The sequence below is a fragment of the Rhipicephalus sanguineus genome, chromosome 5 (genome assembly GCF_013339695.2).
Source record: "Rhipicephalus sanguineus isolate Rsan-2018 chromosome 5, BIME_Rsan_1.4, whole genome shotgun sequence".
Classification (NCBI taxonomy): domain Eukaryota; kingdom Metazoa; phylum Arthropoda; class Arachnida; order Ixodida; family Ixodidae; genus Rhipicephalus; species Rhipicephalus sanguineus.
In genome coordinates, this window is record NC_051180.1 from 72,398,310 (window position 1) to 72,425,901 (window position 27,592).

General features: G+C 43.5%; 3 protein-coding genes across 3 annotated transcripts; 2 read left to right on the plus strand and 1 right to left on the minus strand.

Moving 5' to 3' along the window:
* The first annotated feature begins 587 nt into the window (after nucleotides 1-587).
* Nucleotides 588-12,927, plus strand: LOC119393752 (serine hydroxymethyltransferase, mitochondrial). Its single transcript, XM_037660883.2, has 12 exons — nucleotides 588-756; nucleotides 4,827-4,985; nucleotides 5,245-5,324; nucleotides 5,723-5,923; nucleotides 6,048-6,129; nucleotides 6,372-6,494; nucleotides 6,590-6,729; nucleotides 7,486-7,648; nucleotides 8,170-8,269; nucleotides 9,415-9,570; nucleotides 10,638-10,745; nucleotides 12,717-12,927. Exons 1-12 carry the CDS (start codon nucleotides 700-702, stop codon nucleotides 12,845-12,847), a joined length of 1,500 nt encoding a protein of 499 aa, XP_037516811.1. The 5' UTR covers nucleotides 588-699; the 3' UTR covers nucleotides 12,848-12,927.
* Nucleotides 1,187-3,315, plus strand: LOC119393750 (lysosomal acid glucosylceramidase-like). The gene has a single exon (XM_037660882.2). It carries the CDS (start codon nucleotides 1,431-1,433, stop codon nucleotides 2,997-2,999), a length of 1,569 nt encoding a protein of 522 aa, XP_037516810.1. The 5' UTR covers nucleotides 1,187-1,430; the 3' UTR covers nucleotides 3,000-3,315.
* Nucleotides 12,928-13,170: 243 nt separating the features above from the next.
* On the minus strand, nucleotides 13,171-27,590 carry LOC119393753 (solute carrier family 35 member B1). Its single transcript, XM_037660884.2, has 8 exons — nucleotides 27,279-27,590; nucleotides 26,883-26,980; nucleotides 26,059-26,189; nucleotides 22,071-22,265; nucleotides 19,750-19,876; nucleotides 17,160-17,266; nucleotides 14,721-14,874; nucleotides 13,171-13,286 (listed from the first exon to the last, which is right to left on the minus strand). Exons 1-8 carry the CDS (start codon nucleotides 27,476-27,478, stop codon nucleotides 13,237-13,239), a joined length of 1,062 nt encoding a protein of 353 aa, XP_037516812.1. The 5' UTR covers nucleotides 27,479-27,590; the 3' UTR covers nucleotides 13,171-13,236.
* Nucleotides 27,591-27,592: the final 2 nt, after the last annotated feature.

Consider the following 27,592-nt stretch of genomic DNA (forward strand, 5'->3'; position numbering starts at 1 on the left):
TCTAAAGACGTGAACTAGCGCGACATTAGCACAGCTATTAGACGTCGGATAGACGTCTACGGTTACGGGAATGTCTTGACCAAGACGTTTATTAGCCCTTTTTGATAGCCGTTCAAGACGTCTTTTAGACGTCAAATAGCTTCTTTTGTGTTACGTGGGCGGGAATGCCGGGGCCGCGGCGATAACGCTCCTCAAATACTCCCGAAATAATAATATAATACTCCCCAAATACTCGATTTTTTCTTAGAGAGTATACACACGCGCGCATGTAAACCGTGTAATTACCCCCCCCCCCCCTCACTTCGCCCACGGGAATAAAATCCTGTGTGAGGCCGCACGACCACGTACGCAATGTGTGAAAATTATATTTCACGACGACAAATACTCAAATGCTAGCCATTTCCAACGCTTTGTCATGTGACAAAGGGGTACAAGCGGTATAAGTGGCACGAGACCGCACAACCTCTTTCTGGGAAAGAAACATCGTCGCCTGCCTCCCGCTATCACTATGAAAAGATAGCGCCGCGGAGGAACGAACACGCTCGCGGTTCGCTGAGTGGACGCGAATCAAGTTCACCCCACACGACAAGGGACGAGGGCGAACGAGATAACCGACGATAACCCTCTCTGATAGGTGACGCCACTTACGTCTGGCTTCCGACAGACAGCGCGGAACGTGCTGTGCTGTGCTCTCCAGGAATGTCAGCGTTGTTGTGCAAAGTGCCCCGAGGGCTCGCGACAGCATGTGCAGTCAAGGTGAGTTCATTTACTAGATAGAAAAGAAATATGATGTTTGCATGTGCAAGGCTTGCAATGATTGAACAGTTAACGGTATCTTTAGAGTTGTACCGATAACGACGTCGTAAACAAGGTGTAACGAGATTTTTGGCCCTTGCCGCATTGCTTCCTGCGCGCACAAATTTGTGTGGCGTACGATCAGTGTTTTTTTCCTAGCACCATTACACACGGAGGCACCACGATTGTAGCCGTGGCGTACATCTCTTTTTGTTGCGGTTGCGGTAAACAAACGTTTTCGGCGTTTATTGAGAGGTGAGGAAAAATTGTTCCTTGATCGCGCGACAGATGTCGCAGTGCGCGCTAGCAGACGATTTCGTTTACGAAACCCAGCGTGCGTCTTGAGCTGAAAACGAGCAAAACGTTGACAATTTTGGTTCTACTCGGTGTTCCCTTCAAATCGTTGGAGGTTGAAGGCTTCATTAAGCTGCTGTACATCCGCCCCTTTGTGGCATCGTCGCCAGGTGATTTGATGGCAATTGTAAACCGCGTGGGCCGCGCTTCCCCCACTTCAAAATTTCCTAAAATTAGGTAGGTTACGAGGTCGCCCGGTCACGTCGTCCTAGAACCGATGACACCACTGGGACTCTGCGGTAGGCTTTCGGAGCGTCACCGTCTCCCGGCGCCCTCGAACCATGTCAAAAATTGCGATCATCGCAGCGCTGCTGTTCGCGCTTTACGGTCTCGTGAGGAATGCTTGTGTGCACAGGAACTACGGCAAAGGTAGCACCGTGTGTGTGTGCACCGCAGAACACTGCGATCTGCTCGGAAGTGTGGCAAAGCAGGAAACTGGCGTCGCTGGCGTCTACGAGAGCAGCAAGGACGGATCTCGATTCCTCTCGACGACCATAGAGTTCTCGCAAGTGGATATAAATTTCACCGCACTGCCTCGGACGCACAGCGTCATTCGCATAACGCCGAACGTAACTTACCAGGAAATAATAGGCTTTGGCGGATCCTTCACCGACGCTGCTGGCAGCAACCTGCTTCGCCTAAAGGAACCGCTTCGCACCAAGCTTCTAGAAGCGTACTACTCGGAAGAGGGCCTCAACTACAACCTAGGACGAGTGCCGATTGCAAGCTGCGACTTCTCGATGCGCGTGTACTCCTACGACGACGTTTCCGACGACTTCGAGCTCGCCAACTTCAGCCTCGGCCCCGAAGACATCTATTTGAAGATTCCTTTTATCCAACAAGCCCACGAACTGAACAAAACCGACCCCTTGTGGCTCATCGCTAGCCCATGGAGCGCTCCGGCTTGGATGAAAACAAACAGTGACATGAGTGGAAGGGGTACGCTCCGAGGGAGCCCGAACGGCACATATTACAAGACGTGGGCGCAATATTTCGTCAAGTTTCTGGATGCCTACAAAGATCACAGCGTCAGTTTCTGGGGCCTCACCCCTCAGAATGAACCGACATCCGGCTTTGTTCCATTTTACCCTTTCCAGACGATGGGTTTCACTGCTGCCAGCCAGCGCGATTTCATCAAGTTTGACCTTGGCCCTGCTCTCCTGGCAGGGGGCTATGGAGCTGACAAGGTGAAGCTGTTGATTTTAGATGACCAACGAGCTTTTCTCCCTTACTGGGCTAACGTCGTCCTCGCTGACACTGAAGCTGCTAAATACGTTTCTGGCATAGGCTTTCACTGGTATTGGAATCACATCAGGGGTGCCCACGTGCTCACAGAAACTCACAAGAGGCACCCCAACAAGTTTCTTTTGGCAACGGAAGCGTGCGAAGGTTCAACGTCTCTCTCAAAGAATAGGGTGATCCTCGGAAGCTGGAAGCGCGCCGAAAGCTATGCTTTGGACATCATCCAGGACATGCACCACTGGACCACGGGCTGGATCGACTGGAACCTTGCTCTGGACACCATGGGTGGCCCTAACTGGGCTCACAATTATGTTGATGCTCCAATCATTGTGAACGTGACGTCCAAGGAGTTCTACCAGCAGCCGATGTACTACGCCTTGGCACACTTCAGCAAGTTTCTGCCGCGTGGTTCGAAAAAAATTGAATCCGAGCCGGCACGAAAACTTGAAACTATAGCATTCCTCAGACCGGACAATGCCATAGTGTTGGTGATTCTAAACAGGCGTTCCTCTTTGAGAACTTACACTGTTGTGGACGAACAGCTCGGTCATCTAAATTATAGCATACCGGGAAATTCTATTCAAACTTACATTTGGTGGTTGCCCTAAGTGTAACTATCTTGACTTAGTAAATTATGAAACCATCTAGTGCAATTGTGTGTAAGGTGTATATGTATTATTATACGTTGCATTTTTGTGAGTTGCTCAAGCAAGAACAATGTGAAATTTCAACAGGAGAACCATTGCATGACAGTGCTGTTGTGTCCTCGTCTTCCCTTGTAGTATTTTTGCATGGCTATCTGTTGTAAAAAGAAAGAATACTCACAAGCTCACTCTAGCACACTAAAATATATGCACACTAAATATATTTTGGCTCTGATGCAAGTGCATGAGCCAAAATTACGCTGATGTGGCACGAATTAATGACAGTGGAAATTAAAGTATGTGCATTACTTAGCCGTTAATTGGAGCGTTTGATTCCATGGGCACTGTACTTGTGCTCAACAAACTTTTTTGTTTTTTTAATGCCATGCCAACAAGCCCAAGCAGCCACGATGGTGGGATTTTTGCATGGGAAACAGCCGTACATATAATACATAGACACAAATGTATGTAAGACGTCAACTGCAGTAAGAATTTAGAGTCCTTGGCTGAAACTGAAAAGCATTTAAAAATGCACACTGAAATAATTTTGACGAATATGATTTAGCCAAGGAGAAATGAGTAACATAGCTAGGGAAAATTAGCGCATGATTAGGACTCAGGCAAAGTCTGAGGTACGAGCTCGAGAACTCTTTACCTGCGTGAAGTTTTATACCGAGTATACTAAAAGGAAGGCAAGTGCTCATGCACATGCACCGATATGACACATACATACATGCACGTAACTGTAACCAAGGGAGCTATAACTAGAACATAACTTCTCGAAGATTTCGTACAGCTTGGTCAATAAATCTGAGGTTTCCTTTATCATTTCCTTAAGGGTTCATTTTTGATGATGTGAAGTGCTTTGGTAATGCTTTGGTAAGTTAATGAGTGATGACCTGCAAACAATAATAAAAATAAATTACTGTATCTCATTTTAAATGAAATGGGCTGTTGACTGTCCTTGACCTACTTTTTGTTGTCACTTTATGAACACAACATGTAGCATATTCCTCATGGTCTTCGTGGCATACATTCATTATTTGATCATTCGGTACATATAGCAGTTTCATGTGCCTCAAATAATACCACCGGTACCCTATTATTGAGTGTTAGCTACCTAACAGGGGGAGCTGATATGTTAGTTGAGGTACACTGACATTAATGAAGCATTTAACAATGCTCAAACAACAAGGGATGTCTCAAGCAGCAGTCTGCGTTTCAACTAGAGGACTTGTCTTGTCAAGGCAACCACACTTAGTTCATTACCCTGGCAAGTTGCTGAGAGCTAGGCTATCATAGCGACATTGAAAAGCAGCCTTATCGAAATGTTGACTTCTGTTCCATTACTTTGTTAAGAACTATTTATCGCATCGTCACACTTGCCTTTCTCTGGGCCACACTATTGTTTAGCTATCTTCCTTACTTTTCTGTCTCCCCTTCCCCAGTGCAGGGTAGCAAACCAGATATTTGTTTTCTGGTTAACCTCCCTGCCTTTCTGCATCACATTTCTCTCTCTCTCTATCGCTGAAATAAAAATGTGTAAAACATTCGTCTCAAGGTCCATTTTGATTGGCATCGAAAGAAGCGTCAGTTGCTCTTGGACAAAAATCAAAGTGTGCCAATCTCCAGTATGTTTAAAGACCATGACTGGGCAGTAATTAATCATTTTACATCTGCCATGCCAACATTATTGACAAAACCAACAATAATGAAACTGATGATCCCTGGAGTTAAAGGGCCATACATGAGCTGTCCTTAAAGCACAATTCTTTCCCCTATTCTTTCCAGAAAACTGTCACACGAGGCACGGTGCCCATGCTACAAAGGCTGTCAGTCAGAGCAGTCGGCCACCAGACACAACTGGAGCAAGAGGACCCAGAAATCTGGGAGCTAGTCAAGGAAGAAAAACAACGCCAAGTCTCTGGTCTAGAGCTCATTGCATCTGAAGTATGTTCTTTGCACTCGTTGCTCACAATTTTTGCTCTGCATCTGGCACCTGTCTAGCATTCATAACTTTAGCCTGTTTCACATGCATGCATGTTGTAGGTGGCCATTTCTTTATGTACTCTGACGTAGTCAGGGGTTCGTGCTGCAATGAAAAATGTGCGAACTATCCCACCTCACACATGTGTGCATGTGGGGCCCAAATATTTGCAGACATCTGGTTTACCTGCTTTTGTAACCGTAACCATACATTCAATTTCAGAACTTTGCTAGTCAGTCTGTTCTCGAAGCACTGGGTTCCTGTCTGAATAATAAATACTCGGAGGGATATCCTGGAGTAAGGTGCGTTTATCTTACCTGTGCGCTATATTGGCTTTTGTTGAAAACCTGAAAAACTGATGTAAATACATTTGGAAGAGCCAGCATCAACAATCTCATTGCAGCCTTGTATTTATGTATAAAGTAAAAATCTACGATCCACTGAGTGTGCAGCTTAATTAAATGATTTATATAGCTGATATTTGTGACTACACTTTCAGCACTTATTGTTTTATTGGTGCAAGGGAAAAGGCATGTCTCATAAAACATTTCATGTGTAGCTACATTCTATGTGGCATACCACGCTTAATGAAAAAAACCTACAGTGTTTATATATGCAAAGGCTCCGAAGCTCCTCCTTGACATGTGCTCGTTTCACTAAGCCGAGCTTGAAAGCGTCTACACAAATGGTCTACTTACAGGTACTATGGTGGCACAGAAGTTGTGGACAAAATCGAACTACTTTGCCAGAAGAGGGCGCTTGAGGCATTCAGTTTAGACCCAAGCAAATGGGGCGTCAACGTCCAGCCATATTCTGGTTCGCCTGCAAACTTTGCGGCCTACACTGCCGTGCTGCATCCTCACGACAGAATCATGGGACTTGACTTGCCCGATGGGGGGCAGTAAGTGCACTTAGCATTTGTTTCTGAATAAATGACTGCTTTACATTTCTTAGCATTTGATTTCCTCTAAAGAAAGGATGTTTACTGGTGGTGTATGACGTAATGATCTCATTTCCTTTACCAGTCTTACTCACGGCTACATGACGGACCAAAAGAGGATATCGGCAACGTCTATATACTTTGAATCGATGGGTTACAAATTAAATGTGAGCTGCTCTTTTGAAACGTGCGTGTGTGTGTGTGTGTGTGTGTGTGTGTGTGTGTGTGTGTGTGTGTGTGTGTGTGTGTGTGTGTGTGTGTGTGTGTGTGTGCGCGCGCGCGCGCGTGCGTGCGTGCGCGCGTGTGTGTGTGTGTGTGTGTGTGTGTAACTCTGCTTAAGATCTGTGCATCACGTTTCATTCTTTAACATTTTTATCTTATAGTCTTCACTTGACCTTTCATCCCTTAGAAAGAAACTGGACTAATCGATTACGAGAAGCTACATGATATGGCACGACTGTTTCGGCCGAGGTTGATCATTGCAGGAACAAGCGCTTATTCTAGGTTACTGGACTACAAAAAGTTCCGAGAGGTGAGTCTGCCAAATGTAAGAAGGAACAGTTGTATGCAGCGCGTTTAAATGCACTGGTATTAACAAGGAATCACTTATTCGTGCTGTGAATCTAGGTGTGCGACGACGTCAAGGCAATCCTAATGGCTGACATGGCTCACATTAGTGGACTCGTAGCGGCGAAGGTGATCCCGTCTCCTTTTGAATATGCTGATTTGGTTACCACCACAACTCACAAGACCCTTCGAGGTTCAAGGTAAGCAAGATAACTTCTACATGCCCAGAACACACAGAACAGCACGGAGGTGTTGCCTTTTCATTACTCCCTAAACTCGCATCAGCCATGGTTATACATCTCCGAGGCATTGCCACCCAGCATGTGCTTATTTCATTTTTCATTGTTGATGCACGTGTACTTAGTTTAAGCCAACCTGCATGTGGGTTCGACTGCAGTGAACTGTAGTTGAACCCCCATATCTAGAATTATTGTGTATATCAAACAGCTGTAATATCTCCTTGAAAATATTGTCAATGTATAAAATATTTTATATGTTAAATTGCCTGTTTATAGAACTCTTCTCTGATCCCCTTCAGATTCGATATATTTGGGTTCGACTGTATATACAGCTAGAAAATTGAATCGAAAGACTTAATGTGCCAGACTAGCTTGCACAACACACCAGCGTAAGTAAGTGTAACGAATTAGAAGCTGCCATTCACATTTAGCTTTTGCTTACAGTTGCAAAACTTTTACTCAGTTCATTTGCATTCTTGTCATTATGTGAAAAGGAGTTCCTGTCAAAATGTTAATTCCTGTTCAATCTGTGAAGAGAAGCTTTGAGGGCATAGCTTTCATTGCACAGCTAGGTCATCGTCAACTGCGACATTTGTTCAAGCCCACATATGTTCCTTTGGGACCCATCAATCAGTTTCCACAAAGATAGTTACTGCTGTCACCTGTGTATCATTGTTAAGAAAAGGCGAATGTGATGGAAATGTTCATTATTTTCAGAGCGGGTCTCGTCTTCTTTCGCAAGGGGGTGAAAGAGGTTGACAAGAAAGGGAAGGAAATCATGTACGATTTGGAGCAAAAGGTCAACTTTGCGGTGTTCCCAGCACTTCAGGGTGGACCCCACAACCATGCCATTGCCTCTGTTGCTGTCGCCCTAAAACAGGTGTGGCTCGGAGCGTAAGAGCTCTAAAGTATAACGAAAAATAAATATTGTTTGCAGCAAAGGAACAAAGGTCAGCCTGACGTGTTGTGCTTTAGTCTGTCGTAGTACCAGTGGATATGGGGTCATGTGAGGAAGTGACATAGCCTGGATATTATACTGTTCATTAAATGTAGTGAGCACCTTTCCTGTTTTGGTATCAGCTTTGTAGACCACTTGTGTTTGATATGACCTTAGTGTCCAAAACTCTTCATTACTAATTTAGGCATTAACTGTCACATTACTATGATTAGTGTCTCTACTTCAAGAAGTAGCGGAACTTTCTGTGTTTTTAACTTGGAGTTGTCACTATAAAAAACAGAATTACTGCAGGCAACGGCTTTCACTGTAATTTACCTTTATGAGCACTGGATAATCCTGGTGTGACAAGCTAGAGCGAAAAATAGCTATGCTTTCCTCTGAAACAGCTGCTGCACATTAGTTGCTATAATATTCATGTGCTTGTGCACATTTTTTTTTTGCAGGCAACAACACCGGAATTTCGTGAATATCAAGAGCAAGTGCTCAAAAATGCCAAAGCAATGGTGGCCGCACTAGTGGAGAGAGGCCACACCATTGTCTCCGGTACGTGGAGCGGCTGGCAACACAGTATTATAATATTCAATGTCGACTTTGGCTACTCATAACCAACGCGGAACTCACGAATTCACAAGAGGGAACACCACTCACTTTATCTGTGAAATGGGTCCCTGACGTAACCACCTGTGTGGTTACGTCAGGGACCCATCTGTTACGTGAGCTATCCACATTTTAAACACTGGTGGGAGTGCTATTGCCGAAAATAGGTGCCCGAGATCCACTGCGCAGTAGACTACGTTGCTTTGGATGCCTCTGTGGTATGGTAGTTACTCTGCTTAGCTGCCGACCCGGAGCGCACAGGTTCCTGGCTGAAGTGGTTGCATTTCGATGGAGGCGAAATGCTAGAGGCCCGTGTACTCAGATACAGGTGTACGTTGAACAACGCAGGTGGTCAAAATTATCTGGAGCACGCGCTAGTCACGTCTCTCAGGACTATTAACTAAGTTTGACCAGCCAACCTCCACTACGGCGTGCCTCATAGTCATATCATGGTTTTGGCATGTAAAAGTATAATTACTATTATGTTCTTTTAGGAGAAGAGTTGGTATATAGCAGTGGCGCATCCAGAAATTCTTCGTGAGGTGAGGACAAATTTAATAGTCGCACGAGAACAACGGTGCACTTTGTACTATGTAATTAGTGCAAACATGGAATGCAGCATTTGGTGCAAATACCGTCATCTAAACTCATATGGCACAGACTGTTGTTGAAAAGCAGTAACAAGCTTTAGAGTGTGCTTCAGTGGCAGCAGCTTCAGAATGGCATACTGCTAAACATGGCATTCAGTGATTGGTGTAGACATTGGCTATTGGATGGCTGGTTACCTTGCACCACGAGGTAACACAGAGTACATGAGGTACACTGCTTTGGAAGGCATCACCGTGGTTTCGACCACTCTAGCTTCAAAAATGCTTGTATCAACATATGTGCACATGCTTTCACATTCTGGTCTCGTTCAAGTATAGTCACTACGGAAGGGGGTTGTGAGCCTATGAGCATGCTCAGCAGATAACTTTAGCCACCAAGCTTTTGCAGTCAACAGGTAGTTTGTGTACACAAAGGCACACTACCCGCTTGCTCAGCATCCTTTTAGATATAACTTCTTGCACTCTGTTTTAATTGTTGTTCAGGTGGCACGGACAACCATCTGCTGCTCCTGGATCTGCGACCGAGAGGACTGGATGGTGCACGGCTAGAGGCAGTCATGAACGAATGCAATATCACAGCCAACAAGAACACCTGCCCAGGAGACAAGTCAGCCCTTGTGCCTGGTGGTATTCGCCTTGGTATGTGCACCTTCTAAATCATTCAACGTGGAAATTTGGGCTAGTTGGTGGGTGTGGAACTTGTGCATCTTCATAAGTGCAGCAGAACAAACACAAGAGAAAGACACGTAGACAGGACGAGCGCCCGTCCTGTCTACGTGTCTCTTTCTCTTGTGTTTGTTTCGCTGCGCTTGCTAAGATGCACAAGTTCCATTTTCAAATCAGTTTTGTACTTAAGGTTGTAAAGTTACATTAACATTCTCTTGGCGATAAGATTGGACAGGCATAAGTTATGGTTAAAACAACATGATGCCAGTCATGACCACACTGATATAGTCACGTGCGCAGTTTCTGTGGTTGTTAGCTGCTTTAGTCACTGAAGATTACTTGCCAGTGGCAGCAGTTTTCAGGTGTGTTACAATTATTTTCCATGTAACAATATTACCAATTGGTTCTCAGGGTAACTCACTCTGTACAGCAGTTATGGTTTTTCATTCGCATGAAGGGGCCTCAAGAGCTGAAGTCTCATTGGTGGCATCTGTTACAATCACTAAGAATGTGCATGTAACAATGGTGCAAGGTTCCATAATTTCTCTAAATACAGAAAGTCCATGCCTGTTTGATGCAACCTAAAGAGCACTGAAAGTAACAGCATCATTGCAAGGAACTGGTGCCGGCATGATACGTCATCCTTGGCTACTGTAGAGAAATGTTTTTACAGGAAATGCTGTGATACTAATATAACGTCTTCAAATAAAGATTTGCTACATAAAGGTATGATATACTTAATGCGACATGAAATTAGAAGATTCATACCTACACGGTCTTTTATCACATTTGATGCAATATTCTACATGCAAAAGCTTATTTTAGCATGCCCCCCCCCCCCCCCAACAATTTGTGAACAGTGAATGGCAAGCAGTGGTGTCCTGGCATACTGATTGACTCGCATACTACTAGTGATGGCTAATGTTGGCTTACTCCTGGTAAATGTTGGCTAAATGATGTTTTCAGTGATGAATACAGGCAGCGAGACAAGCCTGCTATGTATAACATAGTGCATCTATGAAACAACTAAAACATTTCAGGTGCACCCGCCCTGACGTCAAGGAACTTCAAGGAGAAAGACTTCCACAAAGTTGTAGAGTTCATTGACAGAGCAGTGACTATCGCCCTTGAAGCCAAGCCAAAAGCAGGTAATCTTTTTGACATCTACTTTCAGTAAATTGTATGTGCCTCTACGCCATAATCCCCTAGTATCTCACGCCATAATCCCCTAGTATTATCTACAATGCATGTTAGTTCATCAAGCAAATACTGTCTCCTTGAGGGCATTGTGGATGTTTAAAAAAACATTAAAGAGAAAAGGATTTCTCTAACTTCAGTAGACTGACGCTTCACAATACCAAAAGCACCACACTTGGTAGGCCAGAAAAATGTGCAACAAGAAAACATAGGTGGCAATGTCATTCTTGAGGTTCCCACAGCAACTTGCTGTGACATCACAGATTTGGCGGTGTCTGCTAGAGGTTACACATCTATTTATCAGTGAAAATGAACTACTACATTGTGTTCTAAAGGAGCCACAGACTGGATATTTCAGGTTGTGGGAAATTCTGTTGAGCCAATCTGGCCGAAATACAAAACAGGGTTTGGAATCTGTTACGTCACTGGCATTCAAGTGCTGAGGTTCCGACACAAATTCAAAAATAAAACTGCCACTTCAATTCCTGCTTCTGATAATGAGCCTCTTAACAACATTGGTTTTCCCGGAGAATAATTTAGTCTTTTTCTGTCGAGACCCTTTAAGCTTGTTGGTTTGACATGACAACAACTCCTAGGGTAGGGACAACAAACAAGTGCTGACTACACTTTCCTAGGAAAGGAGACTTATCACATGCAAATGACCATATAGATGCAGATTGCTGAAGATAAACTATTGTTTGTAATAAGTGCTCTTTTTGTATTCACCTGCTCTATGATTTATGATAATCTCCAAGGGGAGTTCTGCATAGAACAAGGGATTTGTAACACGAGAAGTACTGCAGTTAGTAGCAGAAGAAACAATCTTCCACGATAGTGCTTCTGGAAACATGAAAGCATATTGGCATTTACTGGAGCTGGATACCTCTCATAAGTGCAGTGTTACTCTGTTAAGTACTAACACAGAGCGATAAGCAGAGAAAAAGTTTAATCCTACAGCAGCTTTGCTTACAGTATCTATCATAACTGTAATATTGAAACCCCTCAGTTCACTCAGTAAAGGCCCGAAGCCTGCTTTTTAATTTCATGATGCACAATCATACATATAGTAGGGGTGTGCGAATAGTGAAATTTTATCTCGTATCGAATTCGAATCAAATAGTGCCGAATAGTGGCCAAAAATATCGAATATCGAATAGTATACTTATACGAAACGTGTACCGGCCGCCAGTTACGGCAAGACAAAGGAAAAAATCAGGATGCTACGGCGTGCTGACAGCTTTATTACGCGCTTGTTACCCCCCTCTCAGCTTCTATGGGTGCGCAAGCATGGTGATAGAAGGGCGCACAGCGTGAACAGATTTTCGTATATGAAGCCAATCAGCGTGGGTTTCATGGGCCAAAGTCGGAACGTTTCACGGCACTTGTGGCATACACTACTGAACTACACTAGAAATCTGTGCCTTCACTTCGGAAGCGAAGTTGTGAAGGGCTTGACCGTTTTCTCATGTGTCTTTTTACATGCGGAAATGGCATAATCTCCTTTAAAATAAACATGCAGTCGCTTTTGAACCAGGATATCGGTGAAAATTTAACGAGAGGCCTACTGTAACGACGCGAGTGTTAGTTTTAGCCACCCCACCCTAACAAAGTTGCACCATTGGCCTTTGTCGCGTTTTAGATATTCGTCCTGTAGAATTATTCGAAACTTCGAATACTATCTATTCGAAAATCGAATCTAATTATTCAATTAGGTATTATTTGATTCGAATTCAAAACTCAAATATTCACACACTCTTAATATATAGTCATCTCTGGGCATCCTATATGTATTTCAGTGTTGTAGCACATTTGTATACGTTAACGAGTACATTTAGAGTGTTGACACAAAGATCCGCATACCACGAATCTCTTGCTTCTGCTTCTAATACCACTCATTTTATGAAAATATCTTTTTTCAACAGGCAAGACTGTGAAGGATTTCAAGGAATTCATTGCGAAAGACGAGGCAACCAAACTTAAAATGCAGGAGCTACGAAAGGATGTAGAAGCTTTTGCAATCACATTTCCAATGCCTGGATTCACCGACCACTAGCCACACAATTTATTGCTTCTGTACATAAATGTATGAGACTTGTGTTGATAGTTGAATAAAAAGTACTAGTTCCTTTTTGATTTTTGTTCATTGGTGGACACACCTGCAACAAACAATACGAATTTACCCCAGTAAAATTAGCATTAAGCACCATGATATCGCTCCTGCCACGCTTGAACGACAAACGATAAGGTTCTTAAATACAGCTTTTATTTTAATACCATAAATAACACACCATGCTGTGGTACTGTAAAAAACCACTTTCCACAAAATATGCTTCCCCAAATTAAATAACATGTGTGCTCCTATGTACAAACATTCCAATGAAATGGTTAAGACCTTGGGTGTTGACTTGATGAGCAACTGATGTTGTGGCCATTTTGTAACATTTACTTTTTCGCTTTACTAGTCTTGCTAAAGTAGGCGTCAGCCATCAGGCCTGAAAAAGAGAAAAACTTGCTTCAGAAAAAAATTTTAACACAAAGTGAAACTTTATACAGGCCAGAATTTCAATGACTCCAAGACATTACATCTGTAAATGCATGACAAAGATTCCTTAATCAAATAGCAGCAGTATTAAGTGGTATGCTGTTCAACCTTTACAACAAAGTGCTCAAGAGCTTAAAGATGCCTTGACATGCAGATAACTTCATTGGAAAGGTCATGCATTGTTTCACTCACGATGTAGCCAGGACATAAGGAAACCTTCGCTATATGCTTTAATCGCTAATTAATTTAATTGTAGCGGTGCTGAACTGTAATTGTGCCATTAGTAAACTAAGCTATATAAGGAATGAATCTCGTTAAACTCTTGCGACTAGCATTCTTGTACAACTAGAAAAATGTTTCTATTGTGTACTGTGAATGCAGCACATGTAAATGGGAACTGTGCTCAAGTAAGCTCGGGTCGCCACAACCAAACAGCAGGAAATGCAAACTAGTCTGCCTAAAGCATGACATGATAATGAAATTTACGTGTCACAAATGTACATGAACAATAAAAAAGATAGTTTTACAAGAAGACAAGCACTTCTGAATATCTGCCAAGTTTGGAGAAACAGAATCCGGGAGATCTACTCAACGGGGGGGGGCGGTACTGCAATAGCCATTATATGGACACTGTCAGCGGGATTTTGCGGTCGCCGCTGATCTGTACAGAGTCCAAACCGATAACATCGCTTACGCATCGTCTGTTTCATGTGCGAGTAAATGCGCGCTAGCGCTAGGGACGAACGCGGTTGAAGCAGAGATGAAACGACCCGGCCGTCACCGTCGCGCGAAGGGCACATGCGATAACATCGCTCCGCGTGCGAGGGCTGTCGTCCCTTGCTTACCAGTTATTTCGTCGGGCAAGGGACCATAAGGGGCGCCGTTGAGACGGGGACGGTCGCAAGCACTGGCGAACACGCTATCTCGACAGACATCGGTAACGGCTACTTTAAGTGGAGAGCCCAGCACTTAAAAGTGCTGGGCTCTCCAATTAAAGCAGTAGTAGTCGACACAAAATTTTGAAGGCGAGATAACTTGTGGGATAGATTTGTGTGTACGCATCATCTACAAAATATTAACGGCTGATATAACCTATAACACATTTAGGATCAATTTTTAAATTGCGTGCAGCGCATCTCTACGCGAAACATCCCACCTCGCGTCACCGTGACGCACGGTGCGCGCAATGCACTGGATGCGCGGGCCAAAACTGGATTTCCGGGAGATTTTCCTATGACCCGTACAACCGGGAGAAACGTTCAAAATCCGGGAGTCTCCCGGGTAATCCGGGAGACTTGGCAGATATGCTTCTGTCTTGCTTCGAAATGTAAAGACCATGTCACATCACTGAACTTTTTCACTACATCAGCAACTTGATACGTACCTGAAAAAACTAGCACCACGCCGACCCATTGCCGTGGACCAAGAGGATTGTTAAATATTATCACAGACCCAAGAACTGTAAAGAACTTTCTCGTCGTCGTGACAACTGAGCAAGGCAGTGGCCCAAATTCACTCACTGTTCGGAAGATCAGAGTCTGAAAGCAAGAACATATTTCGGTTAGCATATGACAGTATTACTACTACAAGGACCCTCCGGGTCATAAAACATTACAGAAGAACGGCATGAACTTTTCAGCTTGTTAGCAGATGTTTCATCTCCAGATAGCAAAGCCAAGATGAAGAACTATGCAACGCAGAGTAATATATATTTATTTATTTATTTATTTATTTATTTACAGTACCTACAGCGCCCGCGTGGGGCATTAGTGTAGGGGGGAGATAACAATTTCGAAATGCAGAAGGGCGACAATCCATTAACACTAAGGTGTACATAAAAGAAATACAGATACATAATGAAGCATCCAAGGGTGACACGTAATAAACACTGACGTGTGTGGAGATACAGTAGCAAGGAAAACATATTATATATAATAAATACATACGCGCACATACACATATACATATATCCATACATATATGTACACATATACATACATATATACAAACATGTATACACACAGACAGATAAATGCCAGGCGGAGAGGGAGAAAAAAAAAAAGAACTCGAGCTTAGATCGCTAGAAATATCAAACGAAAGTGTAGGCAACTGTAAATTGTGCGCAGGCTACGATAAAATATGATATTCAAGCGCAGTGGCGAATGTTTCCCTGGACCTTTTTTTCTATTTTGTTGTGGGAAGCATTTTAGGTGATGACATTGAACCCTTTCACTAGATTGATTAGGTGAGCCACCTTTAGCAGACAAAAGGTAAGACTGCCCACTGCCTGAAGTAAGGTCATCATCATCATCAGCAGCCTGTCTATGCCCACTGCAGGGCAAAGGCCTCTCCCATGTTCCGCCAATCAACCCGGTTCTGTGCTTTCTGCTGCCACATTATACCTACAAACTTCTTAATCTCATCTACCCACCTAATTTTCTGTCTCCCCATCACGCATTTGCCATCTCTTGAAATCCGGTCAGTTACCCTTAATGACCACCGGTTATCCTGCCAACGTGCTATGTGCCCAGCCCATATCCATTTCTTTTTCTTGATTTCAACTATGATATCCTTAACCCCCGTTTGTTCCCTGACCCACTCTGCTCTCTTCCTGTCTCTTAGGGTTACACCTATCATTTTCCTTCCCATCGCTCGCTGCGTCGTCTTCAATTTAAGTTGAATCCTCTTTGTAAGTCTCCAGGTTTCTGCTCCGTAGGTAAGTACCGGTAAGATGCAGCTGTTATATACCTTCCTCTTGAGAGATGGTGGTAGACTACCATTCATGATTTGATAATGCTTGCCGAATGAGCCCCATCCCACCCTTATTCTTCTAGTTATTTCACTCTCATGGTTCGGCTCCGCGGTTATTTCCTGTCCTAAGTAGACGTACTCCTTTACAACTTCCAGTGTCTCGCCACCTATCGTAAAGCGCTGTTCTCTGCCGAGATTGTTCCACATTACTTTAGTTTTATGCATATTAATTTTCAGACCTACTCTTCTACTTTCCGTATCCAGTTCAGTAATCATGAACTGTAATTCGTCTCCCGCATTACTCATCAATGCAATGTCATCAGCGAATCGCAGGTTACTGAGATACTCTCCCATTAACTCTTATCCCTAATTCTTCCCAATCTAGGGCCCTGAAAACCTCCTGTAAACACGCGGTGAATAGCATTGGAGAGATCGTGTCTCCCTGCCATGCGCCCGTCTTTATTGAGATTCTGTTGCTTTCTTTATGGAGGACTATAGTCCTCCCACATGAATACACCGAAGTAAAGTGATGTATGGTAAATCAATGCCTATTAGTCCACAAGTTTGTAGCTCGTATTAAATATTAAATTCTAGAATTTTAAATGCCAAAACCACAGTTTGATTATGTGGCACACTGTAGTGAGGGGGGGGGGGACTCTGGATTAATTATGACCACCCTGGCTTCTACGTGCACCTAAATCTAAGCGCACGAGTATTTGCGCATTCTGCCGCCGTGGCCGGTAAAATGAAACTACGTCCTTGAACTTAGTAGTGCTACAGCTTAGCCACTAAGCCACCACAGAGGGTAGCTTATGTTATTAGTACCACAAGCAATACGTCAGAGTTAAACATCTGTGTGTGTGGCTTGCCAATTATGCAGAATTGCAAACTACTCCCACGTTTGAATATATATAAAAGAACTGTGCACAAGTTGGAATAAAAAATCCTGACTGCAAGCAAAGAGCCACAAATGCCTTTTTTTTACAGTATGTAAACATTGTTTATTTGGGTGTGTTACCACATACATTTTATGCAATTTTGACTTTTTGTGACATGAGGTCAAACCACTCACCTGCCCTAGAGCCCCTGTGATGGTAAAGAGCAAAATGTTTGTAAGAAGTGATGGGTACTTCTGAATAAAATGTACAAAGTCCAAGATCTCCCATGTAAATAGTTGAGCTGAAACAAAAGTAAGAAAAATATGGAGGCCTAACACAGTGGGCGCCCATCACCCTGAACAAAAAACACAACACACCGTACGAACTGCCCTAACCAAATGTGTCAGTTATCTTCACTCGCAGTATGCATGTTAAAAACTGATGAACACTCAAAGAGCACATTTTCATGCGTCCACGGCTGTTGAGCGTAGCGTGAACATCTTCCTTTATGCAGCTATGAATTCACCTTCTCCATAAACTCCATGTGAATTCTGTGACTGGAAGAAAAGTATCTATAGTCAGGTACAACTTTAAAAGTCAGAGGCATTTTCTCGTCAAAGGCGGATGCACACAAACCTGCACCAATGGGCACGCACGCCAGACTGATGTCATGAGCCAGACTGCTGATGACCCTGCCTTTGGAAAACATTGCCGAGTGTATAAGCGGGACCATTCCTTTAGTCGCGGAGGCAGTCAACTGCTACATTTTGGTCATCTGGGCGGGGCCCCTCCTCACTTTTTAAGTTGTACCCAACTATAGTAGTTGCACACAGTGGAATCGATAATCAGTGAATGTGCTTGGATACCAGTGTTGCGGAGTTGCCACTCCGGAATTGGAATGACTCCGGAATCATTCCACATTTTCACGACCCCGGAATGAAATGGGGACAATGCTTGGAGGAATGGATTTGGAATAGGATTGGAATGGAATTAAACGCCTTTTGCATGGAATGGAACGGGAATGGAATTACAACTTTCTCCGAAACTAGAGCATGTTTTCGTCTACACGCTGCTTGTGACCTTTATTGCAGCATTTAAAAATCACGAACACACCTAAGCACTTTTTATGACGTAGTGATTGCCAAAAAACTAGTGACAAATTGCCAGACGTGTTGTTGTGGAAACATTTGTTTGAGCTGAAAAAAATAAAATAAAGGTGGGTGGCCTCTTCTAAGTTCAGAAAGCTGCGAGCGACCGCTGCTGCTCTAGCCCAGGAGATCAGGCGTTCTCAAGCTAAGGGCTGGTCAGCCTGCACTCCGACTGCTCTGGGATGGGACCATTTCATTACTATCGTTATCCTTTTTCCTTGCATTTTTGCTCGGTTGCTGCTACTCGGCACATACCTGTGTTTGCATCGCCAAGCAAAGAGGGCATTGGGGAGGAACGTATTTTGCTACACCCTTAATTGCTACTACTATAATATCATGCTCAAATTAGTCATGTAGGCCTGAGTACATGTTTTTTCAAAGTTGAAGGCCACAACGCATTCTCTAGATCCAACTTTAGTTAGCCAGAGCCAAGGGTAGGCGTGGTGTAAAAGTGTGAGCGGTCTGCCAATTTTTAAAAGAGAAACCTAGGCATAAGATAGTGTACAAACAAATGCATTATCCCAGCAGATACTGAAGGGAGAAACAAATTACCCCTGCACGTTGGTTCGCATTGATACCCCCATGCACACGAAAGTGGCGAATACTCTATGCACAGCCTGATCTTTATCTCACGAGCAGTTTAATACCTGACACACGTAAATAACTTTTGCGACAAGGAAGACATGGCATACCAGCACAGACGAATACAGAAAGTTCTCCTCACCCCATCCATGCTCGAGAGGCGTGCTTGACAAGCGCGAGTGCTGACAAGCAGTGCAGCCCAGTGTTCCATATTCGATGCAAAGGCACAAGGTTCCTGAGCGGTGCACTGTTCCAACTAATACCAACAGATGTAAAGGATGTTCTTCCCCATTAACAAAATCTTAGTTTTCTCCATATGCACGACCGCTCCAGACGCGTGGCAAAACTGCTTAGTCTTCTTGAACACTACTTTTGTCAGCATAAAAATAGGCTATGTCTTCATTTTAGCATTAACACATTTAAGCTTAAACAATATTAAAACATCACCATTCGTTCAAACGTGCTGACCATGCAAATACTATAGGTAGCGGGAGAACTTCTTCTATGGGAATTAGCAGGGTGGTTGTACTGCACGAGATATGTCACCAAGCTACTATCCCTCGACCTTGGTAACGTGTTTTGCGTACTTTTGCATTTCTTGATGCATCTGATGGCATCAGCTTTATGGGGCGTTCATTCTTGATTCGATAAAACTATCAAGATGCCTTTCCTACGTTGAGAAATTACAGGAATGGAATTGAACTGCCCGGCCATTCCCGGAGTGGGAATGGGCTAAGTTTTTTCATTCCAAGGAATTGAAAGGAATGGAATCACGGCAAGGTTTAATTCCCCGGAATGGAACTGGAATGGAATGGAGGCGCCCATTCCACAACACTGTTGGATACATACAATGTGCCTTGAAAGTTATTTCCATGCATACTGCCTCACAAAATTTCGTGCTAAACCATCCTTAGAAGTGCATTTTGTACTCTGAACTTCAAAGAATGCACAACCGGCCATGTACACCATCCTGGTACTTGGAGTCGGAAGAGTAGGAGTTGTACCAGTCAGCATTGTTCAATAACGTTGGTAAGACGAGAGCAGTTAGACTTACCTATGACAAGGTAAGCAACTGACCACAAATTGGTCATGAGCATCATGTGACCCGACTTTGTCTGGTGCTCCGACTTCATACGTTCCTGCACTGCTCCCGTCAGGCCATCTAACGCCAGGGAAACAAGCTGCAAGAGAAAGATATAAAAGTGGCTGAACAAGGTGTTTTACCACATTTCGAACACAAGTGCCTAGGAATACAGCACTAGTACATGCATAGACAAGTATAAATGTTAGTGACCTAAAGATATATAGAGCATCCTGGATTTTACAGTGGTTTAGAGTGGTATATGTAAGAAAAAAAATATATGCATATGATAGCATGTAAAACCAAGCAAATATCTCACACTAATGAAATGTATAATATGTAATGCCATTGATGCAGACCACATTAGTTAACAGGAGGTCAAGCCCTCGTAAGGCTTTTTAGCCTTCAGTCTATGCCTCCCGCTAGGAAATTTTGTATTTTTTCCCTGCAAATAAACAATGTAAACAATGTTCAAATGCTGATATCACACACCAGACAGAACAGCTAAATCAGGGTTTGTATCCTGTCTGACTGAACACATGTAAGAGGTACTGACATGAAGTGACAGATGCACTGTCCTTTTTCTGAGGTCATTTCTTTAATTAAACTTCACTAAGCAGAGCTAAATGTGACAGCTTAAGAAACAAGCAGCACCACAAAAAGCTTAAAAAAACAGAGAGCTGAGCTAGTTGGTAAGTATTCATTCAAGAGACAGGGCATGCAAACATGGACACAAGAGAGAAGTCAAGACACCACAAACGCCGACTAACAACTGAAAAGGCGCACAATGTGTCCCTCTTGTGTCCATGTTTGCACACCCTGTCTCTTTAACATGACCACAAAAAACGTATCTCGCAACACATTAAACCATCCAATGGCCATTTTGCCGGCTGAGTAAATTGCTGCAATGCTTTCAGTTTCTCTTGACACTGCCAAACACAATGCCTTGACACAGCCGACAAGAACAAAGAGAGGCTATGGCATTTCTACCGCCTCTACCATCAAAACGAACCCAACCAGCAGAGGACACCATCCTTCTGCAACTGCGCCCAGCACAAGTTTCACTTGGATTTTAGCACCAACAATCTTTTCTGCGCTACCATGCATCTCACGGTAAGAGTGGTGTTTCCAGTCTTGTGGAAGGGCGATTTAATGAATTTGCTAATACAAGTGAAATCATCTTAAAGGGCTAGTAAACACCCTCACAGTCCAAAATTTGCGATGGAGAGATAACTGCGCATTTGTATAATGTTAACATGCTGCCGCAAGAATTTTGCAAATAAGTGCTGTAATAAGGAAGTTACATGGTATAGAACAACCCACTTTGGCTGGGTTTGGCTTCTTGCTCGGCCTTCCCACCCTTATTGGCAGTGAAGAGGAGTAGGCGTAGCCCTTTGTCACGGCTACGCCCACTTCGGCAACATAACACGATGTCGGTGATTATGTCACCAGTGCGCAGCCAGCCAATGGCCGAGCAAGGCTTCCTCAACATGTCACTCGTGCGAGAGCAGCTCGGTGAAGAAGCGTGGTGTGAGAGGTGCGAGGCAATGGCAAGGTAAACAAATATGCCACAGCGCATGCACCCTTCCCCTAGCGGTAGATTCCCGAGATGCCTCTTGACCTCGGAGGCTTTCGTTCTGGTGATCCCACTTGTCTCGGTAGTCTTAGGTCTCCACCAAAATGGCACAGTGCAGCACAGGAAAATGAAAATGCAGACTGCATGGTCAAAACTTCATCACCACAAAGAACAAACCGACAAAGTCGGTGCTACATAATGTTGCTCATGGGCAAGATTACGTCACTGCGTGGGCGAAAAGGACCGGTCAGGTACAGGATAGGGGCGCGGCAATGGTTTTCGAAATGGAGCACCTGCATGGCGCAAAGCACTGCGATATTCGCAAAATGTGATTGCCGTCGCCTTCTGCATAGGCGTGTGCACAGGGGGGGGGGGGCAGGGGGGGCGGCCACCCCCCCCTAATCACCTAAGAGGGGGGCGCAAAATCTGCCCCGTACATTGACCCTGCTAGTCACCTAAGAGGGGGGGGGGCACAAAATCTGCCCCATACATTGATTTAGTAGGATGGGGGGGGCGCTGCGACGAACCTTTGCCCCCCCTAATGGGGAACCCTGCGCACGCCTATGGCCTTCTGCACAAATTGGCAAGCCTGTTTGGGAGGCGTGAAAATAAAAGTTGAAGCCTGTTTACTCGCCCTTTAACTCTTTAGTGTCCGTTTAACTAACACCAAGTGTGACAGCGCCACCTCGCGAAGTCAACGAGGCTCCACACTACGCACCAACAACAGCTCTCCTTTTCCCATAGAGCCTTGGGAGGATGTCTTCGCTGCGGCCTTGCCGTCCTTGTAGATGAACAGTGCCACACCCAGCACAACTACCAGAATGGAGAGGTACTTGGACAGGGCATACCGCTTTCCCCCAATTAGCACACCCAGAACCATCACAGGGATGGGTTTGCAGGATTTTCCTACCACCTGAAAAAAAAAAAAGGGAACCGCCATGATTGTGATTGACTACTACGAAATAAAGAACAACTATGCAGTAATTATGGCATAGGCATGCACACTGGTAAAGCCAGGTACCCCTTTCCTACCTCTTTTTAATGGTCCATGGGGAAGGAAGAGGGTGCAAATTCGCTTGTGTAACATTATATTGCAAACAGCACGTGAACGCTCACATATTTCAGTCAAAATTATGGCAAAGAGCCCTTAAAACATTTTCAATAAAAATGCACAGATGGTACTGCAAGCAGAAAACATACATGCTGGTTGTTTTTCAAAAAATGCTTGTAACATACTAGCTTGGGAAAGCTCTTCTCTGCAGTTCCATTGAAACTGCAGTAAAATGTGCGTGCTGAAATCGCTGTTTCACTGGAAGAGGGGTAAAGGAGGGGGCACCACTAGGCTATAAGGCCACCCCCCATGGGGACACTGCACACACCTATGATTAGGTGTGTGCAAATATTCGAATACCGAATATTTATTTAATAATCAGCACAGATAGGAAAACCCCAAAGGAATGACGCGTTAGAACAGCAAGGAATCATTTTTCCTGTTTTAATCATTTTATTACCAACATGTACTTATGCAGACCAAGCTTTTATGGGAACATCAACACTATATTGATCACTGGATGAAAGTGTTCTTTCCCGTTTCATGCTAAGTAGGCTTAGCACCAAACACTTTTCGCAATTTACTGGCATTGTTCTCGATAAGTTTGCGAGTAGCCAATGTTATTTATCTCACGAGATAATAGTTATTTATGTAGGTGGCACACTTAAATTTATTTTGTCTTGCATTTCCATTGAAAAAAGGCACGTATTGTTTCCTGTAATTTTATTTATGTGTTTGTCTTACTGTGTTAGGCTTCCTCGAGTAAAGTTTTTGCTATGCTGCAGCTGCACTGCATCAGTCAGTTCCTGTCTTCATCTCTTAATAACTGAAGGTGGGGAATATGGCTGCATTCACCTTCAGACTTCAGATGAGCAATTTTTACACGTTTACATGAATTACAGCAGATGCATGTGTTGTGTTCATATAAATTGTTCGTGTGGATACAGTATTCAACACTGCTGTTTACCTGCTTTTGGTGCTAAGGCCCAATCTGAGAATTAATTTATGTTTCATTACATATTTAGCTTGTATGGAGTTTGGCTCAACATTGCTTAATTCTTAATTCTATACAAAAGCTCATGACAAAGTACCATCTTGAATACTGCAGTCACTGCTGCATTTCAACATGCAGTTACAGAACCTCTCGAAGGCTCTAGTCGCTGCTGTATACAAGCTTACGTCAGTTGACATAGTTGTGGTATTTTCAGTTGGTTAAACGTAATTGCAATGATCCTTTGATAAAGCTTGTGAATATTTGTTTCAAATAAAATGTGAAATTCCAGGGCTACCTTGAAATGGTTTCCTTACTATGTAAAAACTATTCGATTCGTATTCAATTCAGTGGAATGACTATAGTATTTGTATTTGATTCAGTTCTAATATTCACTATTTGCACACCTCCACCTATGATTCATAATACACATATTGATACGAAAAAAAAAGGAAAACAGCAGACTTCGGCACTTCCGTCATCTTTGAACTGATTTACTACGACAGCAGTATTTTCCCGCATTGGAGATGACATGTTAACGCTATGGTGGGTTCCCAATACTTTTGTGGTTGGCTTGCGTCTCAAGCAAGGGATCACATCTGCAGTCTGCTGCTTCACCAAAATAACTTCCCAGAGTAATACAGAAAATTTCATGGCTACTTCCCCTCTGGTAAAAAAAATTAGCGCCGCTTGCACTGGAAGCGCAATGCTGAAGAGACAGCGGAGCTAATGGGCACCTATATAGTCCTGGCGTTTGCTGTTTTGCTAAGCTTTGCAAATTTTCTCTTTCTTTCTTCCTCTAATTCTTTTCTTCTTCTCTCTGTTTTTCTGTCTTTTTTCCTCTCTGTTTATATCTACTTATTTCTCTCCCCTTCTCTCTATTTCTTTCTCTTTCTTGCTCTTTCTATCTTTCTTCCTCTTTCATCCCTTTCTTTCTCTCTATTTCTCGCTTCCTCCTTCTTTCTATCCTTTTCTCTCTCTTTCACTCTATTTCTTTCTCTCCCTTTCTTTTGATTCTCTTTCTGCATTTCTTTCTCTCTGTTTCTCTCTCTCGCATTCTTTCTATACTATTCTTTACTCTCTCCCCTCCTCCTTATCATCACATCTCTCCTCCTCACACTCACTCCCCTTTCCCACCCCCTTGCTACACTATGCTATACAAGGCTATGTTATGCTCTGCGTGTGCCTGGATAGCCAAGTGGTTAGGACGCTTGCCTTCGAATTGAGGGTACACGGGTGAGAATCCCACCTTGTGAAGAATGTTTTTTTGCCAAGAATTTCTCTCTTTCTCTTTCATCGTATCTCTTTCTTTCTCTCTGTCTTTACTCGTTCTCTCACCCGTCAGAGTTATTACAGGCCACGCCGGAGAAATCGGTGCACATGTTCTGAGAGCAAAGCAGAAGAGGAGGAAGATGAAGAAGAGGATGTAGAGAGCATGTGCCGGTACACGATGTTGATCACCTCTGTTTCTGACAGACAAATTACGGCGAGCTTCAACAGCTGAGCTGTTAAAGCAGGTCACACTATCACCTTCAACTGAATGTAACATTCAAGAACAGTTGCCTGTATTGCATGGGGAGTCTCATAGACACCTACAATGACAACTGGGGAACCGTATACTATGACAGTGGAGCTCGTATTACTTGAATGACCAGAACACCTCAATCGGAGATTTTGTATCGAGCGCCAAGTGGCACTCCAATTTGTCATGCTTGGCTAACGTTATGAGGTATCTTAGGCACTAAGCTTTGCCCTTGGATTCATTGTTTCGATGCCTCTGAGAAATTGGCAATCTCAAAAGTGCTTAACCAAGGCTCACTTCATGATATCGAAAGCCTTGAATTTTTTGCCACCATCTCACATGTAAAGGTGAGAATCAGGATTACATGCACAGTCTTCTCTCGTACACGCTCTTCTCGCCTTCCTATGCAGGGTAGTGTGTCAGCTGTCATTTGCATCTTGGCAAACACCTGCCTTCCAGTGGTGTGTGTAACACTGCCCAGATAAACAACTTGTGCAATTTTATATTGTCATCCTCATCTTCTTTTCTGAAAGGACATCTTAGTCAACATCAAGAAGAAATGGGCATGGGCACTGCATGTAACACATAGGCAAGATAAGCACTGGTCATTAATAGTATTAGACTGGATTCCAAAGGAAGGCAAACACACGAGGGGGAGAAGGAAAATTAGGTGTGCAGACGAGATTAAGAAGTTTGCGGGTATAGCGTGGCCACAGCAAGCGCAAGACCAGGTTGACTGGTGGAACATGGGAGAGGCCTTTGCCCTGCAATGTGTGCAGTTAGGCTGATGATGATGCTGTTCCACAGCATAATGCTTCTCTTACTTCTCCTACTTCAACAGTGTTCAAAGCCATCCCTGGTATCAGCCAGCAGTGAGCAGTATAAGGTGAAGTGATAGGAATTATTAACATAATACTGGGCTAGATTTCTCAACACAGCAAAACAAAGAAAGATCAAAATAATTATTGCAATTTCATAAAGCTTTGAGAAGCCAGCTGGGTCACATTTGCACTCGCAATGCAGTGGCTTCCCAACACACAATCATAGCAAACCCCTGTTAAGTGTTCACTATAATTAATTACAAAAGCCAGCACTAGGGGACCCATTATTTCACAATTGCTGAACTAACGACAAGCATTTACCTGTGTGGTGTAGTTCACAAACTGCAAGCATATTGTGCTTGCAAGCATGGCACCTAAGTAAGTGAAAGATGATATCATGTAGTAGGATCTCCTTGTTGTATCGACTCCTTGCTTAAGGAAAGTGGATAACACTAGAACAGAAAACAAATATGCGTGTTGTTCAAGGCAGTGCAGGCAGTACCAAGAGTCAGGTAACAAAATAAACAAGTGAGAAATTTCATTTAGATTTAATATGTAATTCTTGACACATTACATGCTTGATTTAAGTTTAGAATAACAGAGAGCTGAGCTAGTTGGTAAGTATTCATTCTAAAAAGACAGGGCGTGCAAACAAGGACACAAGAAAGAAGTCAGGACACCACAAACGGCGTTTGTGGTGTCCTGACTTCTTTCTTGTGTCCTTGTTTGCACGCCCTGTCTTTTTAGATTGATTTAAGTGCAAGTATGTATTGACAAGGCAAACCGAAGCAAAAAATATTGGTGCATCAAGGAAACATGCTCTGTGGAAAAGTTTCACTCCTGCAACAGAATCGTGTGCACATCAACGCTATGCATGTTATCTGTATCATTTATTATCAGTATTATCTATTTCCAGTTCTGAGTATCTCAAATATATGTTCAATGCCTTTTTTTTTTCTTCATATTTCCAGCAAGATAAAGCAACAAAAGTAAGCAATAAAGCACTGCAGTGGGCAATTAAAGTTCAGGTATCTAAATCTTCTGCTGTGTTAAATGCCAGCTTCATATGATTTCATACTCTGCCTACGTTCACATAGATGTGGCAGGCTAACACATAATAAGCAATTCAAACCACGGAGACTCACTCAGTTTTGCAAAGAGGACATTCATGACGCACGAAAACAAAAGCAGCGACTGCGCATGAACAAACATTTCTTTCTTGGGCCCATACTTGGTCCGGGTTCTACAAGAGTAAGAAAAAATGCAAACACACACGAATGAATGGTGCGGACAGCCGCCGCATTTCGAGTTTCTAAGTCCCACACGCTCACATCTCACGAGTGAATTCACATCTAAGAGAGCGCTCAAAAATGCAGGTAGCATTAGCAAGCACACTACAACAGCAGAAATAACAACACCTATGAACAAGCGTTACTAGCAGCTATGCTGTGGCATATGCCGACATTGAATGGTGCCCATCATCCTGAAGAATTAAACGACACGTGTAAAAAAAGATGGTAAGAGTGTAGACATGGACTTACATCTCTTCATGTAACACTCCGTAGTAGAAGTATGTCAGGAATATGCCTCCAGCATAGAAGAAAAGCTTGACGGGGTTCCCCATCGGTTGTGACAGCGGCCCTCTGAAATCAAACACGTTCGATTTCGTCTGCTCGCGCACAACCGTCACTGCTACGTTGGCGGCACCTTGAACTCCGATAGCGCTAGAAGGCACGCTCATCAAAGAGATGTTAGCTAATGGAGCGCCACTTCCCAAAAACGGGTAAATTCGAAATTAAAGAGCCTATAAAAGCTGCGATCAGCATCAGGCGAACAACGGGCACCGCATTGCACG

Excerpts from the sequence above, each read along its gene's own strand:
- LOC119393752 (XM_037660883.2), top strand. The coding sequence starts at position 700 with ATGTCAGCGTTGTTGTGCAAAGTGCCCCGAGGGCTCGCGACAGCATGT. Across the intron at positions 6,730-7,485 it reads AAGACCCTTCGAGGTTCAAG|AGCGGGTCTCGTCTTCTTTC; the intron begins GTAAGCAAGATA and ends CATTATTTTCAG. Across the intron at positions 10,746-12,716 it reads TGAAGCCAAGCCAAAAGCAG|GCAAGACTGTGAAGGATTTC; the intron begins GTAATCTTTTTG and ends TTTTTTCAACAG.
- LOC119393750 (XM_037660882.2), top strand. The coding sequence starts at position 1,431 with ATGTCAAAAATTGCGATCATCGCAGCGCTGCTGTTCGCGCTTTACGGT.
- LOC119393753 (XM_037660884.2), bottom strand. The coding sequence starts at position 27,478 with ATGAGCGTGCCTTCTAGCGCTATCGGAGTTCAAGGTGCCGCCAACGTA. Across the intron at positions 22,266-26,058 it reads TTGTGAACTACACCACACAG|GTGGTAGGAAAATCCTGCAA; the intron begins GTAAATGCTTGT and ends TTTTTTTTTCAG. Across the intron at positions 17,267-19,749 it reads AGTTGCTTACCTTGTCATAG|CTCAACTATTTACATGGGAG; the intron begins GTAAGTCTAACT and ends CTTTTGTTTCAG.